At 29.8% G+C, this 16,465-nt stretch overlaps 1 protein-coding gene and 1 non-coding gene across 2 annotated transcripts; both read right to left on the reverse strand.

Moving 5' to 3' along the window:
- Window positions 1-7,432: 7,432 nt before the first annotated feature.
- On the reverse strand, window positions 7,433-8,287 carry LOC114170008 (COMPLEX 1 LYR-like protein). The gene is made up of 2 exons (XM_028055469.2): window positions 8,143-8,287; window positions 7,433-7,881 (listed from the first exon to the last, which is right to left on the reverse strand). Exon 2 carries the CDS (start codon window positions 7,859-7,861, stop codon window positions 7,592-7,594), a length of 270 nt encoding a protein of 89 aa, XP_027911270.1. The 5' UTR covers window positions 7,862-7,881; window positions 8,143-8,287; the 3' UTR covers window positions 7,433-7,591.
- On the reverse strand, window positions 7,988-8,086 carry LOC114170956 (small nucleolar RNA R32/R81/Z41). Its single transcript, XR_003601307.2, has one exon. It is a non-coding gene; the product is annotated as a small nucleolar RNA R32/R81/Z41 (small nucleolar RNA).
- Window positions 8,288-16,465: the final 8,178 nt, after the last annotated feature.

Here is a 16,465-nt window from a genome sequence, read left to right on the forward strand (position 1 = left end):
GGCTCGCATGTGTTATTGTGAGTTTTCTTTTGAATCTCTACTGACTCATGTTCTTGTAGGCAAGGTCGTATCGTTTTGTTGTCTTCAGGTGTAGAAAAGGGTTTTTCTGTTTGAGCTTGTGAGCAGTCAAGTCAAGGTAAGGGAAGCTAGAAACTATATGTGAGTATGAGTTTATAAAGTTGATTTTGGTACCTAATGAAATGTTGTAATTGCCTAATGAATATGAACTTGTTGTATGATTTGGTGTAAATTGGTGTGTTGTATATATGACTTGATACTTGATTTGTTTGGTGGGATTTTATGTTGATTGGGAAACTTAGAATATGATCAATTGAGCGAATTGGTACTCCTTTTCACGTAGAAATATTTTAAACCAAAATATGAAGGAGGAATAGCAAATTGAGCAATTAATCAAGTCTGAGCTCACTCAATTGCATAAAATTCTTCTATTGTGAACTAATATAATGCTAAGAAACATTCTCCACCACTAAGTGCCACTTTTTTGCGCATTGCTAGGCACGGAGCGGCATCCAGGTGGCATTGAACACCAGTGATCACTGCATGCCTAGTACCATTTTTGCTCCAAGGCGCTAAGCAACATTTCTCCACCGTTGAGCGCCTCTTTTGTGAATGTTTGAGCGCTAAGCGCCACTTATTGCGAGGGGAACGACATTGAGCACTAGTTTCATCTGTTCGCTCTATTTCTTTTCTCTTATATCCTTGATGATGTTTCTATTGAGTGAGCTACTCTGTTTTTTGTTTATGATTAGTAATGAATATGAGAATGATTTTGTGAGCTTGTGGAATGATGATGTTTAAAGAGTTTCAAGGGAAATTCTTTGTGATGGTATTATTAGTGTATGCCTAGATATAGGAGATGTCACGAAAGTATCATGAACTCTAATAATCATTCACACTCAAATGGAATAGAATGAGTTATGTGGTGAGAGTTGTAGGAGATCTTAGTCTTTGGACTTATTTTGGGTCCTAGGCATGAAAGAGATTAACCTTGTGAGTGGTTGGGTAATAACCCCTTAAGGCTAGACTATGCAAAGTCTAGGAACCATCACAAGTGCACACCTCTAGTGAATTCTATATCAAAGACATGTATCCGGATAATTGAGTTTATATATATATATATATATATATATATATATATATATATATATATATATATATATATATATATATATATATATATATATATATATATATATATATATATATATATATATATATATATATATATATATATATATATATATATATATATATATATATATATATATATAGACACACACACACACACACAAACACACACACACACAAACTTATCTTGTGGTGTGTTTTATGTTGCTTGTGTTGTTTGTTTCTTTTTGCAATGATCACTTAATTGTGTGAAGAGAGAAAGACACAACAATGAGACTTTAGAGTAAGGCTTAGGTTTTTTTTTTTTTTTAGTTATACAAAAAGAGATACATATTTTGAAAAACTCTTAGATGTTTTGGGTCTAGTTTGTATATATTATATTTTATGGTTGTTTGTTATGGATAATTATATGAATATTATATATCTTATTATTATCTACTTTGTTTCATCAAAGTTTAAATGTTTTATTTAATAATTTTATACTATTAAATCAAAATGTTATAACTATTGTGAAATTTTATATATTTCGGTAAATAATATTGAGGCACATTAAATCTTGGTTTAATTATGTCCTTGGTTCCTATTTTCGTTCCAAAATATCGATTTGGTCTCTCTCTTATTATAAGTCTCAATTAGGTCCCCAGTTTTGTTTAATGGTATCAAAGATGGCCTTTCTGTTAAGTTGTGCTAAACGACATTAAGTGAACAGTGAGATATGTTCGCATACCATAAGTTGGTGACAAATTCAGTAGTAGACATGGTTAGAAGGGAATAGTTGGTATGACTTATACACAAGAGGACATGCCCTGGACTGTGGAAGGCATCACCTTTGATATTATTGTCATCCACAAGGAAAATCTCAAGAAGAATTATTTCAAGTGCAGGGGTTGCAAGAACAAACCGGACATTGTTTAGGTGGATGATCATTATCTTATATGCTGCTATAGTCAAAGTCCAAGGTGTTCCTTGTGTTGAATTCTTTGCCTTTCTATTGTCCATGCAGGTTTACATCCCTTACGCATGTAAATTGCTCTTCCAAGAGTTAATGGCTATGGCCATATTGCCAAGAATGCTTACAAAGGAGATTAAATCTAAAAAAGACCAAAAAAGAAAGGAGTATGATTATCATGTTTGACTTAGGCCACTACTATTATATCATGACTTGAACATCTCTAGAATATGGAACACGCTCATGAATTCTGAATATACCAATTTCATTTTATTCCATTTTCCAAATCTGAAATTAGAGAGATATTTCAATATTGGTTTCTTCAAATTTTGTTGCAATCCTTGAGATCTATGTTGTATTGTATTTGTAACAACAAATCCTACAACAACAATATTTAAGTTCAATTCTTATACAATTTAATGAAACGAGACAATTTATTGATTAGTGTGTTTTTTATTTACCATTTTTACTTTATATAAGCTCAATTTTTATACAATTTTGACCGACATCATTTAGATAAATAAGTTACATTTCATGTTAAATTATTCGTTATTTTACTTTTTGTTAAAGCCATGTATCAGTTGCCGGTGAGCTCATATGAGTTTCCAATGTACCATTAGACTTCCATTACAAGTTACGGTTTTATAATGATATTTGTTCGATAAAAAGATCATTTGAGTTCTTTCAAATTCAATCATCCTAAAAGTAATAAACATTTCTTATGCATATTTTCATAGTAACTTTTACATCTATTGTTGGTTAATTCTCTCAATACTAGTTCATGTCTATCAACTCATATACTTACCCACTAAATTATAAACAGTTATATTTTTTTCTTAAATACTCAATTTTTTTAGGAAATTTAATCAAATTGTTGTATTTATGTATGTGACCATGAGTATGGTTTAGAAACATGTTGCTGGTTACTTACCATGATGGGTTTATCTTGGGTCTTTCCACATTGGTTAATGGTGCAAGTAAAGAACAAATTTTTACCATGGCTTCCGGAGTTTTGTTGAAACTTTCAAGATCAAAGATGAAGCTTGAGGCCTAACTTTCCAATCACGATCAACCTTTGTGGAATCCCAATAAAGCTTCGAATAATAGAAGCCAACAGAATCTTCAATCTGTTTTATCTACATAAATCCTAATTTCAAAATTAATTTTAAATATTAAATCACATTTTTATTTCTCTACCATGTCACTAACTACTTTGATGTTTATGGTCCTAGCACACATAACCATGTCAACTCACATTTCACTTATCAACGTTTATCACAACTTAATAAAAAGGGCATCTTTGATATCATTAAATAAAAGAGGGACTAAATCGATATTTTGAAACAAAAATTAGAACCAAAGGTATAACTAAACCTTAAATCTTTTTATATTTCATAACCCTACCGTTGTATAATCAGAGTTGTACTCAGTATGGACCTCCAACCAATTGGGTACGAGTAATTTCTTCCACCTCCATAAATATAAAAAAATTTACTTTCTTATTTTTTATATAATTTTATAATTTAGAAAGTCAATTTGATTTCAAAATTCAAAATATTTTTAACTTTTGAATTATATAATTTGGAAGTTATTTTTTTTAAAATCTAAACTGTGCAGTCCGAAAGTAAAAGTTAACTTTGGATTTTGCGACTGGAAAGTCATATCACCCTCTCTTCTTTATTTTATTTAGTTTTCTAGAACCTTTATTGTCTCACTTTGAAGTAGATATCTAGATGCTAGGAATCCAAGTGTAAGTCTAAGTTTTACATTGAGTAAAAATGAAGGTCTATAAACTCATCGCCTTAAGGTTTTGGGTTGAGTGTGGTGTTAATCCCTTATGTGTGGGTTGGGCTCATGTCTCATTGGTGTTGTATCTCCCTAGTGATCCTCTCTCCAAAGATCCAATAGTGGTATCAGAGCCAGGTTCGTGGGTGACCGGCTTAGACGAGATCCTGAATCGAAAGTCTTCCTAACAATAGGTCAAGTAAGCATATTCTGTTAAGAAGAACGACAGTACAGAAAAAGGGGTACCCAAAAGTTAGCTCGAGGGGGAAGTACCAATGTGAAGGGACTCACACTTGAAGGGGAGATTGTTGGGAATCCAAGTGTGAGTCTAAGTTCTACATTGAATAAAAACAAATACCCACAAATCCATCGCCTTAAGGTTTTGGATTAAGAGTGGTTTCAATCTCTTATATGTGGATTAGGCTCATGTCTCATTGATGTTGTATCTCCCCGATGATCCCTCTTATAAGACCCAACACTAGTCTCCTTAACCAATTGAGAACTTTGTCACGATATTGATGCAACCAAAATTATATTGATCACACAAGCTTAAGCACTTGCAGTTTTTTTTTTTTTTTGGGGGGGGGGGGGGGGGTTGGTGGCCATAAGATCACTAGCTTATTGGAGAGGTGGAGAGCATGGAATGCTAGAGGACCTCTATGGTATGGTAAAGGTTGGAGAATTATGTAGTTTAGGCGACGAAGTGGTATGACTCGGGGAGCTCAAACTTTGAATGTAGGGTGATCTAGAAGGCAAATAAACAATAGAAGGAGATAAGAGGAAAGTTGGAGAAGAGAGGGACACATGACTTCCAAATTGCAAAATCCAAAAGCAAAAATGATAATTTTGGAATTGTGCAACACAATTTATTATTTTAAGAAAAAAAATTACTTTTGGATTTATGCAATCTGAAAGTAGAAAAATGATTTCTTGATCGCGCAATTTACGAAGGACAAAGTGGGAAATTTCATATTAACATGATTGTTTATGAAAAATACATAGGTGAAGTAAGAAGTACTTTTGGTATGTCAATGTTTCATTGGGCCCATTGGCTTTGTGGGCCGACCAATTATTAATACAATTCACAAGACATTTCTTCCTACACCCTCGTAAAATGTAGTATCCTTATTTTACCCCTTAATAAAATATATTAAAAATCCTAAACTTACGTTTTATTTTCCCTTTCCCTTCTTTCCTCCTTCTTCAAAACCAAGCATCGCTACACCTCCCTCTTGGCCTTCTTTCCTTTTTCTTCCTAAGCAAGCAACACTGTAGCTCCCTTTTAGCTTTTTTCCTCCCACTCTCTCTAAATTAAATGGACAAAGAGCTTAATATAGTAGCTATCTTAGGGAAGCTTCCTTTGGGATTAAATGGGTAGAGGTGAATCAACTTTCTTTCCTTAGGAGGACACTTTTATTCATTTTGATTGAGGTTACCTTCACTCAACCAACACGGAATATTCATAGTTGGTGGTCTAAACCGGTTCACGACAATGGTTGGAGCAACAAAAGCTCATAATACACTTAGAGGTTAATGTTGGTTGTGGGCTAGGCTAAAGTTGAACCATCGGTAGGGGTGTCAAAGTGAGTCAATCTGACTGATACAAATTGGCTCATTATGGATTGAGCTAAAAAAGGATTAACTCAACCCGGCTCACTTTTTGGGTCAAAAATTTTGTAACCATACTCAACCCACCACGGATTGGTAAGTCAGTGGGTTGACTCACTTACAAACGTTTTACTTTTGTAATTTATTATATATATATATATATATATATATATATATATATATATATATATTGCAATACAATGAAAATATATTGGCTCATTTATTTTTTATAACAATAGAATCAAAGTGTTTACCTAATTCTCCAATTATTATTATTATAAAGATAATAGGTTAAAATTAAATTATCAACGTATATAACTTGATAAACAAATAAATTAAACATCTAACTTATTCCAACATTATTGAATAATATTATACTATTTAAAAATATCAAATTTTGAACCTATTTAATTAGTAGTAAATAGTTATAATAAAGAAATTGTAAACAATTTAATAAAATGTTGTTGATGATAGATTATGGGTCAACCTGGCTGGAACTCGTTTAAGTTATGAGTTAAGTGAGCTGGATTTAGGATTGTGAAACATCCTATAAAAAAATGTATAAAAAATATATTTTGGATAGAGTGTTTTTCAGGATTCAAAAGTACCTTCCAAAACATCCAATTCAAAAATATTTAAAACAGGAGTCACATTTACCTTTTTATTATAATGCTACAAGGAATAGATCGGGAATTACAGGTTTTATGGTGGTGCAAAAAGAAAAAAGAATAAAAAAAGGAGGTGCAGGAAAAAACAGCCCAGTTCACAATATGAATGTCTTCAGGCTTTCCCTTCCATAAATAGAAGCTCAAGAAGGTTAGATTATTTTTCCTGCAATGGACTTAAACAAAAAATAAAAAAAAACATTGTGTAGCAATTCTATAAATTTCTTCTGTGAGAAAAAGTGATGTTAGTTATTTTGCAAATAAAATTATGTACATGTGTAACAATTTAGTTTACATCAAGTTAGATCACATTTTGAAATTAGATCCAGAACATAATCTTATTTAATAAAAGAATTTTGCTTTTTATTCGATTTCGGTGGTTAGTGATCAGATCGGTGTGGGATCAACAACTTAGATTTTGTAGTCTGAATTGAAAGAGTAAATGCAGTATGGAACTTGCGCTTATAATTACTTTTGTAACTTCGTTCAGCATTTTATTTGTAGTCTTCATTTGATTTCAAATTTCAGACGATTTATAAGAATTTACAAGGATGTTCAATGATTACTCTTTTTCAGGACTTGGTAGTTTGGGGAAATGTTCTTACTGTTAATCCATTTTCATGAGTCACATATTGTATGTGGCCATTGATTGGAATCTTCCATGGTTAGTTATATTTGATCTTCATCTTCCTGCAATATTTTCAATCATAGAATAATTGTTATAAAATTTAGTGGTAAACTAGTTTGTTGTCAACCCTACTAAAGCCTCAATAAGTGGGTATGGATTTGGCACTCAACCTGAATGATTCATTAGAAGTAGCCAAAAGCTTCCCTGGGATAACTTGAAACACCATAGAGAATCAGTTTTCTATCCTTACCATTTGTAACCCTTACCTTTATTCTCTCATGTTACACTGATATTATTCCTTTCCCCCTGATTCTGTCCTATCCACGCAATTATGAATCTTATTTAGACCTTTTTAAAGTAATGGAACACATTAACTTTCTGATACATGTGATATATACATATAATATTGTATGGTGTATGGAAGTAACGAACAATCCTTATCACACTACAAGATCAATTTTTTGAATTGCGCTATCTCTTATTCTCAAGTTGCAAAAAAACTCGAGCACAATCGACAGAAAATTTCATAAAGGGAAATATCAATGTAAAGTCAAGCAACAAATTAAACCGTGTTATTTGGCCCCTTGGGAAATAACCTATTCACGGACCATTCATTTATCACCAAACAAATTTCAAAATCCAGTTCAATGAATGCACACAGCAGGAGAAAATTGTGAATCATTGCTCCAAAAGTTATAAATTTACAGAGAGCATTTATACAATCATACAATTATACATACACTTATCTATGTATCTACATTATAAATAAAAATTATAAATATAAATCAGAAAGCATGTGAGCATTGTTCAGTTAATATGACGGGGAGGCAGTTGGCCTTTTCTGAGAAAGGAGAGAGAGTACTCTGCGGCGTCAATTAGATCAGCAATGTTGTGCACTGAGCGTTCATCGGAACCCACCCAGAACATTGCTCGCACCTCCGCCTTCTTCGCCAGCCTCGCCGCGAAGCTCAGCGGCAACGCCGGCGAATTCAGGCTCCGCAGAATTTGCCTATAAAGCGACAGCACTCGGGCTCTGTTGCGGCTCAAATCCTCCGCCGTGGCCCATATCAAGCCCATTCCCAATTCCCGACTCGCTTCTGCAACAACACAGGTTCGTAATTTCGTTTGTTTCGAGTACTGATATCACGTTAAACAAAATAAAGAAATAAATAAAACTAAAAGAGGCACGTGAATGGTGATTGAAGGTGAATCAGAAAGAACGTAGCGATGGAGAATTTGATCATATCAAACACGTTATGTAATGTTTGATGATCACTCATCCTTTTTTCATCATGTTCACCTTCTTTACCACATTGCAGAGAAACGAAATGAATGATTTAGGGTTTCTGAGATAATACCTTAATCCAAGTTGCGATGAGGAGTGAAGAGTGTATCTATGACGGCTTTTAAAGCGTTTTCATTACATGAATAACTCAAAGAAACCAAGCTCCCCTAGGTTTTGAATTTTGGGCCTTGTTTTCGGATTTTGCTTCCTGAACCCATCATTACTAAATGCAACCCCATGCTAATTGAAAAGACTAAAATATAATAAAAGGAGAGAAAATGTGGAAAAACTTGTTAAAAAAAACTTATTTAAAAAAAATATTAAATATATTTTGAAAGTTTGTTTTAAATATTATGTTCTAAAAAACCTGTTTCATAAAACATTTTTTGCATTCTGTAAATTTCATTAAAATTCATTTTGAAAATTTTATTCCAAAACTTTCACTACAAAAATCGTATTTTAGAAATTTCATAAAGTTTGTCATGAAAAATTTTCAAAATAAATAATCTAGAAGTTGCCCTCGTTAAAAATAAAATAGCTATTTTAAAAATTGAGTGTTATGCAAATCCGATTTTGGGGTACATAAAGAAAAAGTCTAGTGTTTTCGTTTTTTGTGAGCCTATTTTTGTTAGTTATCACTTGTTTGTCACTTGCTAACCAATGAGCATATATGAATAATACACTTAAAACATCACAAAAACCAAAATTTTAAAGGTTAACCAAACACAAAACATACAAAAATTAATTAAAAGTAGAAATTATAACACTTGAAAATGTTACAATTGGCATTGTATTTTTTTACACATTGCATTTTTGATCAATTATATATACACTTAGGAGTTTAACATTTGGTAACATATGTTCTTGACATGTGGCATAAAGTGAGGATATACTTCAAAAAGAGATGTAGACTTTTTGCTAGGAGGAAATACTTCAAAAGGGAGGAGATAAATAAGATCTGGGTTGATTTGCTTCTATCATGTGTCTATAAAAGAGATGTAAGATTTTCTTTCTTGCAACATAACATAATATTTTGTTTTTTCTTGTGTTTCTCTATTAAAATTTCTTTTTGTTTCCTTCAAACTGTTCTATTAATCCAAGATTTGGAGTTCTTCCTCTCACATTTAATATCATATTTTTGTTTTAATCTATATTGTTTTCTTTTTTTTTATTTGTATTTGTCTCTTCTTCTCTAAAAAATCCTTTCTTTTTATCTGAAAATTTTGACCGATTAACATCATATTTGTAGTTATTACCCTCTTCTATTCACATTTAGCCTAAGATTTATGTTACGTTTTTTGTTGTTGTTGTTAAAAGTGCAATAAACACGTGATCAAGGTTACACCCAAATAATTAAAATACTATGTAAAACTTGGTTATTCTGCTTAAAATATTTTGCTATTATGTATGAACATGAATATATCTTTTTTTAATGGCTATTTTTTTAGGTATAAACTCAAGCTTTGTGTAATGGATGCTATGAACCCTATAACTTTTGTGGGATTTGATCATAATGCTACTACAATACCGAAGAAATCTAGCTCTGATATCATTGACTCTTTGGAAAAGGTTTATTTTGTGATCTTTAATTTAAATAGATTCTTTGGAAAAGGTTTATTTTTGTGATCTTTACTTTAAATTTAAATTCCATATTGTTTGAGGTTTAAAATTCCATGTTTTTTATGTTTGGAGTATCATTTTGAAACATATTTTTAAAGCACAGTTTGAATAATGTTTTACTACATTTTGATTCACCAAAGTAACTTTTGTTATTTAGAATGCTACTTTTGAAAATATGCCTAAAGAGTTTGAAAGCCTCATTGATAAGACTTGTCCTTTCAAAGTTGAGTTCAAGATTGTCCATACTTCGAGATTTAATCAACCTTTTAGAGTAAAAGAGGTGTGCATGGACCAAAAAAAATCATTGAAAGCTTTAATGAGGGTATGCTAAAGTCAATGGTAAGATGTTGATTACTTTTAAAGTCTTCTAATATATTTGTTATTGTCAACAAGTTTTTATTCTTATTTAATGTTAATGTCAATATTAAAGGATCAATGCACTAAAAGTGTAGAATTGGAGAAACCCAAATAGTCAACTAATGATATGTCACGTGATAGCATTGCAGAGGTATTTCAACATTTCAAAATTATAATTTGCTCCACTTATGTATTGAATCCCAAATTTCGAATGTGATTTTTCAGAATTTGTTGACGAAGTTTACTAAAGAATCAACTCATCTTGAGAGACTAATCGTTGATTTGACTATTCATTTACTTAAAAGAGATTGTGAATCTTTGCCGCTAGAAAACCAGAAATTTCCCTTTAAGATGTAAAGAAGAAATGTTCATATTAAGAAGTGACTTTTGTAATTTGAACTTAAATTGTGTGAAGTTTTGTGCTTTGTTCTTGTTAAGAAGAATTTTTAATATGTTTATGTTGTCAAGTTTTTTGTGTTATGTTTTCATTAACAAGACTTTTTAATATGTTTGTGTGTTTGGTGTTTGTCATATGTATTAGATCGAACTTATGTTAATTGTGATATGTTATTTATTTATTTTTTTTATTTATATTTTTCCTTTTATTTGTATGCTTTTTACTTTTTTTTAGCTTATTGAAATTATAAATTGTTGGTTGAATAACTAGTTGTTGATATCTTTCTTGGATTGATTGTTTTTTAGGTCTAAAAATTTTGTGGAGCTTGATATCGAAGAAAATCATCCTTTGACACTCTTAACTATGAGGATAGAGTTTGGAATCTATTTTGCTTTATGTTTTTTGATAGATTTATTATTTTCAACAACTTTGTTTATTGTCTTGTTATGTTTACTATTGTCAGTATTGAAGGATTTAAAATATGAGAGTGTATAATTGGAGAAAGTCAAGCATTCAAGTAATCAAATGTCCCATAAATCTTCTTTACAGACAGAAAATCAAAAATTGTCATTCAAGATGTTCAGAAGAAATGAACATTGAAAGCTGAGTTTTGTAATTGTATGTCGAGAATAAGTGTGAACTTAACATTCAAACATGTTTCATGATAGTATTTGAGTTATTTACAATGTTTGACATATTTTTACTTTAACGCTAACTGAGAAATACGAAAAACATGTTTAGAACGTCAAATAAACTTAAAAAAATTTGGTTAAAAGAACTAAATCCACTTATTTCTAAAGATGATATTTTTAGTGTATTTATTACTAATGTTGGTAAAAATATGAAAACAAATTTTCAACACTTAAACAAATGAACAACCTATTAAAAAAAATATAAACTACTATAGTTATATCGTAAAAAAAAAATCAAATAAGTATTTATTTGAAATGAATCTTAAGCATTTGTTTAGATAGAAAATTTTATAATTTAAAAAATATACTAAATTTTAATATTTTATTATTTTAATATTTTGTTTGAATAAAAGAATTCTAAAATTTATTGAATTTTAATCTAATTTGTTTTAATAGTTCATTTCAATTAGTATTAAATACAAAAAATATTTTATTATTAACTTAAAAAATTAGTTTGTGATGCTATTCAGTCAATAGTTTTTTTTTTTTATCAAATCTGCTAAAGGAAAATTAACTAATGTTGAAATGTTTTTTTTATTAATTTCTATTAAGGTTATTTTAATCAATGATTAGTAGATGGATTTAGTTCTTCAAAGGAATTTCTTTGCCAAATTTTGGTTCAATTAATTAAGATTCGCTAATGATTATCCACTTTGTTCTTTATTTTTATTTTTTTATTGTCTCGAAAAAGAATTCAAAATAAATTGGAGATATTAATGTACTATATATTATTCTAATTTCATATATACATTCAATAAAATAAAAAATTTATAAATAAACTATTACATAATAATATCAGTGAAACTCACATATATCACTTTTAATATCAAAATCAAATTGTTAATGACATGTTTGTTTCATTTTGTACATTGTTTATTCTCATGAAAAAGCTTTATTTATGCATATAGCACAAACGCAGTATGGCTACTATATACAGTATATAATGAAACATTGATTGACATTATTATTAATTAAGTTGTTACTTATTAGGAGAATACAGATACTAGTAATTGTTGGAATTTAATGCTTTGTATAACCATCACTAAAATTATATGGTTTATGATCAAACACATGTCTCAATGAAACTAAAAGTTTCAACACTATTGATTATATATCTATCCATATTATCCTCTTTGATTTGGACTATTGCAAGAAGTCAAATTATCATTGATCATATTTTTTAAATATATTTTAGTCATTCTGAATATAATTTCTGTAAAAGTATTTGTTAGTTTTAAATCTTGATATTTTTGAACTTCTTTTTCTAACCATTATCATTGGTTATAGTTAATTGGATTATATAATTGAAAATTATTAATTAATACAATAAAAGAATATTTCAAATTAAGATATAGTAATTTTTAAGTATGTAACTCAATTAAATAATATATTACTTTTATCTTTTCATTTAATAATTTTTAAAATTTATTTTAATAAAAAATTATTATGTGTTATTTAGAGCTTATAAATGACTCTCTATATAGGTATTTTAAAATTATTAATTATAATATATTACAATTAAATGTAATAAAATTTATTTATCACTTATTTATATTCTTATGTAATTTAAAGATAATATATAACAATATATAAAGAGAATTCTTTGTTTTGTGTTCATATTTCATAATATCAATTCTATCCTTTACAATTTAATTATTTATTAAATTTTTTTAAAATTAACGGTTATTCTTACCTATTTTCTATATCTTTTTTATTTATTTTTATTCATGAACAATTAATTTCTCTATTCATTTCACTTTATTTTTAATAAATATAAATTTATTTTATGTATTAACTTAATAACATTACACTATTATCATTTACTAACATACTATCATTCATATTTAAAAAATGTGTACACACAGGTGCGACAGAGCCTGTATTTACGCTAGTATAAGATAATTATTTTAAATATATTTTATGTCCTGTACTTTTTTGCTATTTTACAATCTTTACCAAATTGTTATTTTTTGGCTCTTTTTTATTATTAATTATAATTAATTTAACAAAATATTAATTAAAAAAATAGATAACGTTTTAGTGTATAACTCGATTAAGTAAAATATTCAATAGTTTTTTTTTATCAATATGATAGTTATATATAATTGACCTTTATTTTTAACATATTATATATTAACGATGTATTTTTTTTCTATAATTTTAAATAATATTATTTTTTTCTTTGAATAACACTTTTGCATATATGTTATTTTATAACAATAATAATAATAATAATATATTTTTGTATTACATACAATTATAATATTATAATAACCAATTCCGAAAATATAAATCATCATTTATATTTTCATCTTTAGCGACAAAATAGGATAGAAGTTTTCTTACTTTCGACCTAATTTCAATGATAGAAGTTTTTTAATGTACTTTATTCTGCCCTTATAACTAAGGAAAGAAAAGTCAACAAAGATTATTTATATTACTAAGGGCAACAGAGATGGAACAGTTCAATGACATTTAAATTATTGAGACAAAACTTAAATATTGAATAAATGAGACACAAGAGGTGTCAAGGAGTTTGGATTTAATAGGAATGTTTGAAAATCAAACACTACTTTTTTTCAAGATGATACAAAATGTCAGAGAATATCATAATAATAAAACAATAATATTATGATAGGATAATAACCAAATTCGATATAATAACATGATGCCTAATATATTTATTGTTTCTTATACACAACAAAATAAAGTCTTACGATATAACATATTATATTTAGCAACAATTTTTTTACTAAAATTATTTATAACTTTTAAAAAACGTTTTCAATTATTTTTATAAATTATGACAACTATTCAAAACTAAATATTAGTTAAATTATAAAAATTCATATTTATTTATATAACTATTTTCATTTTGTACACAACTTTAAATGAGTTAAATATGTTCTTATTTTTAAAATTGTAAGTGAAATTGAAATTTATTCATGTTCTAAATTTTTATATATTATGAACCTTGTAACGTCCCATAGAGAATAAATTCTATAAATGAAATGTCACACAAAATATAATATAACAGAGCAACACCAAGAGGTACACATGTATAAACCATTACAGTTATCTAGAATGTATTAGAAGAGAAACCTAAGGCACACTACGATACCATTAAAAAAAACAAAAAGTAATAGTTTGACAGTTGATCAAAAGCTTGTTCCTAGAGCAAGATATTACATAGGCAACAGTACCTATAGAGGTTACTTGAAGGAAAAAAGATCCAACCCAAGCCTGGATATACTGCAGAATTTCCATCACCCTGGTGATAACTAGGGGTTTCCACATCTGCTCACATCAATAAACTGATGATCATTGCAAAAGGAAAAACCACATCCAAAACACACAATCAAACAGAAAAGGTAAGCTAGAGTATAAATCATTTTAACATGTTATGGCACACAAATACTTAAAACATATCGTAAACATGCAACAAGATAGGCAAAAAATTATGTGATAGCAAACAAGTAAGACTCTAAGACTCAATTATCTCGATACATATAATCTGTCGGATTCACTGGATGTTTGCACTTGTGGTGGCCTCTACTGCTATGCATAGCCATTGCCAATGGGTTTCACCCTACCATGCACAAGGTTAGCCTTCAAACATTTAAGGCCATTATCCTGCCAAAGACTAGGGCTTCTTGCTACTCTCACCACTTGAGTCAGTCTGCTCTACGTGAGACTAACTGACTATTTAGAGTTTTAGGATGCAATCCTTACTTGAATCCTTACCTAATTATATACACTAAGGCACCACCACGAAACCTTACTAAGAGGTTCGTGGAATTACGTCCATCACATAAGGCACCACCATGAGATCTCACCAAAAGATTCATGAAATTACATCCATCACATATGGCACCACCATGAGATCTCACCAAGAGGTTCATGGAATTACGTCAAACTCATACCATAGCCATGTTTCACCAACCATAGATTTATCATGCATACCAATCTCATGCCAATATACAACCAACCACCCAATCATGTTTCATACGCATATTCATACCAAGCTCATCAATTCCAGCCCATAAATCATTTAATACATGCATATTCACACATTTCATCCTTTAAATAGGGTAATCCAATCAATCATGTGACCATCAACCAAAAACAGAGAAGAAAATAGTACTTGAGCACATCCCTGCACAATTCTCGTTCAGGTTGGAAGCACTCGCTCAGGCGAGAGAGGTTCTCTCCCTCAGGCGAGCTCCTTTCGCCTAGGCGAGAGCTCGAGCAGTGGAACAATGAGTTTTTGCATTTTCTCGCTTAGACAAGACCTCATCGCCTGAGAGAGATGAGTTATCGCTCAAAACAGGAGCTCATCGCTTGAGCGACAACGCGAACTAAAACCTGGGAGGGTTTCTGGTACTCTCGCTTAGGCGAGACCTGCTCGTTTGGGCGAGAATATCAGGTTTCTCCATTGTTCGTGCAGACAAGCCAAGAAAACTAGACAAGGCCACATCCAGTTCAATCTCATGCAAGCATAAACGTCAATCAAGCATTTTAATCATGAAACAGAAGCCAAACAACAACATATTGCAAAAATGTGAAAAATCCTAGCTTCCCTTACCTAGAAAATGCTAGCAAAACTGCACAAACAATCGAAAAGAGCACCACTGAACGTGGCAACTTGCAAAACCGGGAGTAGAGTTCGATTACCCAACGGAGGAACTAGCTCAAACCCTAGTAGAGCTCTGAAAAGAGAGAAGAAGGAGGTTGAGAAAGGGGTTTTTTGCAAAGTGAATGCATAATGAAAGGAAGCAAATGGCTGTAAGGGGTCTTGGGTACCCTATGGGCCGACCTTAGGCCCAACAGATAAGGTCAGACCCTTAAACATTCAGAGCAAAAAGAGTGGGTCTTACAAACCTCAAACTTTAAAAATGAATGGCATATACTTCTTTTAAGCCAACAACATTAACTTTTTTTGTATGTGTTAAACGATATTTCAAATTCACCTATGAGATGAAATATGATAAATTGTGTAAACAACTCAAATATGAACCTAAAAAAAAGTTAACAATTAACGTCTTTGAGTAATAATAAGGACTATATCCTTTAATTTTTTTAAAGTTTGAGGACAAAAATATATCAACGTTTGAGATATAGACGAATCCCAATTTCGATGTAAAGACTAAAAATATATTTAACTCATTTTAAATTTATAATTAATATCTTCATAAATATTTAAATTTATTGTTATTTAATTTGATATTATAATAAGTAATATAATTTAAATTTATATATCCTACTAATCATAAATATAAATATATGAGGTGATATATTAAATAAAAAATTACAATATATATTATCATCTA

This window comes from Vigna unguiculata, chromosome 11, assembly GCF_037176805.1.
Source record: "Vigna unguiculata cultivar grain cowpea cultivar isolate G323 ecotype 2 chromosome 11, ASM3717680v1, whole genome shotgun sequence".
Lineage (NCBI taxonomy): Eukaryota > Viridiplantae > Streptophyta > Magnoliopsida > Fabales > Fabaceae > Vigna > Vigna unguiculata.

Bases quoted from the DNA above. Each gene is read 5' to 3' on its own strand.
- LOC114170008 (XM_028055469.2), bottom strand. From the start codon at position 7,861: ATGGGCTTGATATGGGCCACGGCGGAGGATTTGAGCCGCAACAGAGCC.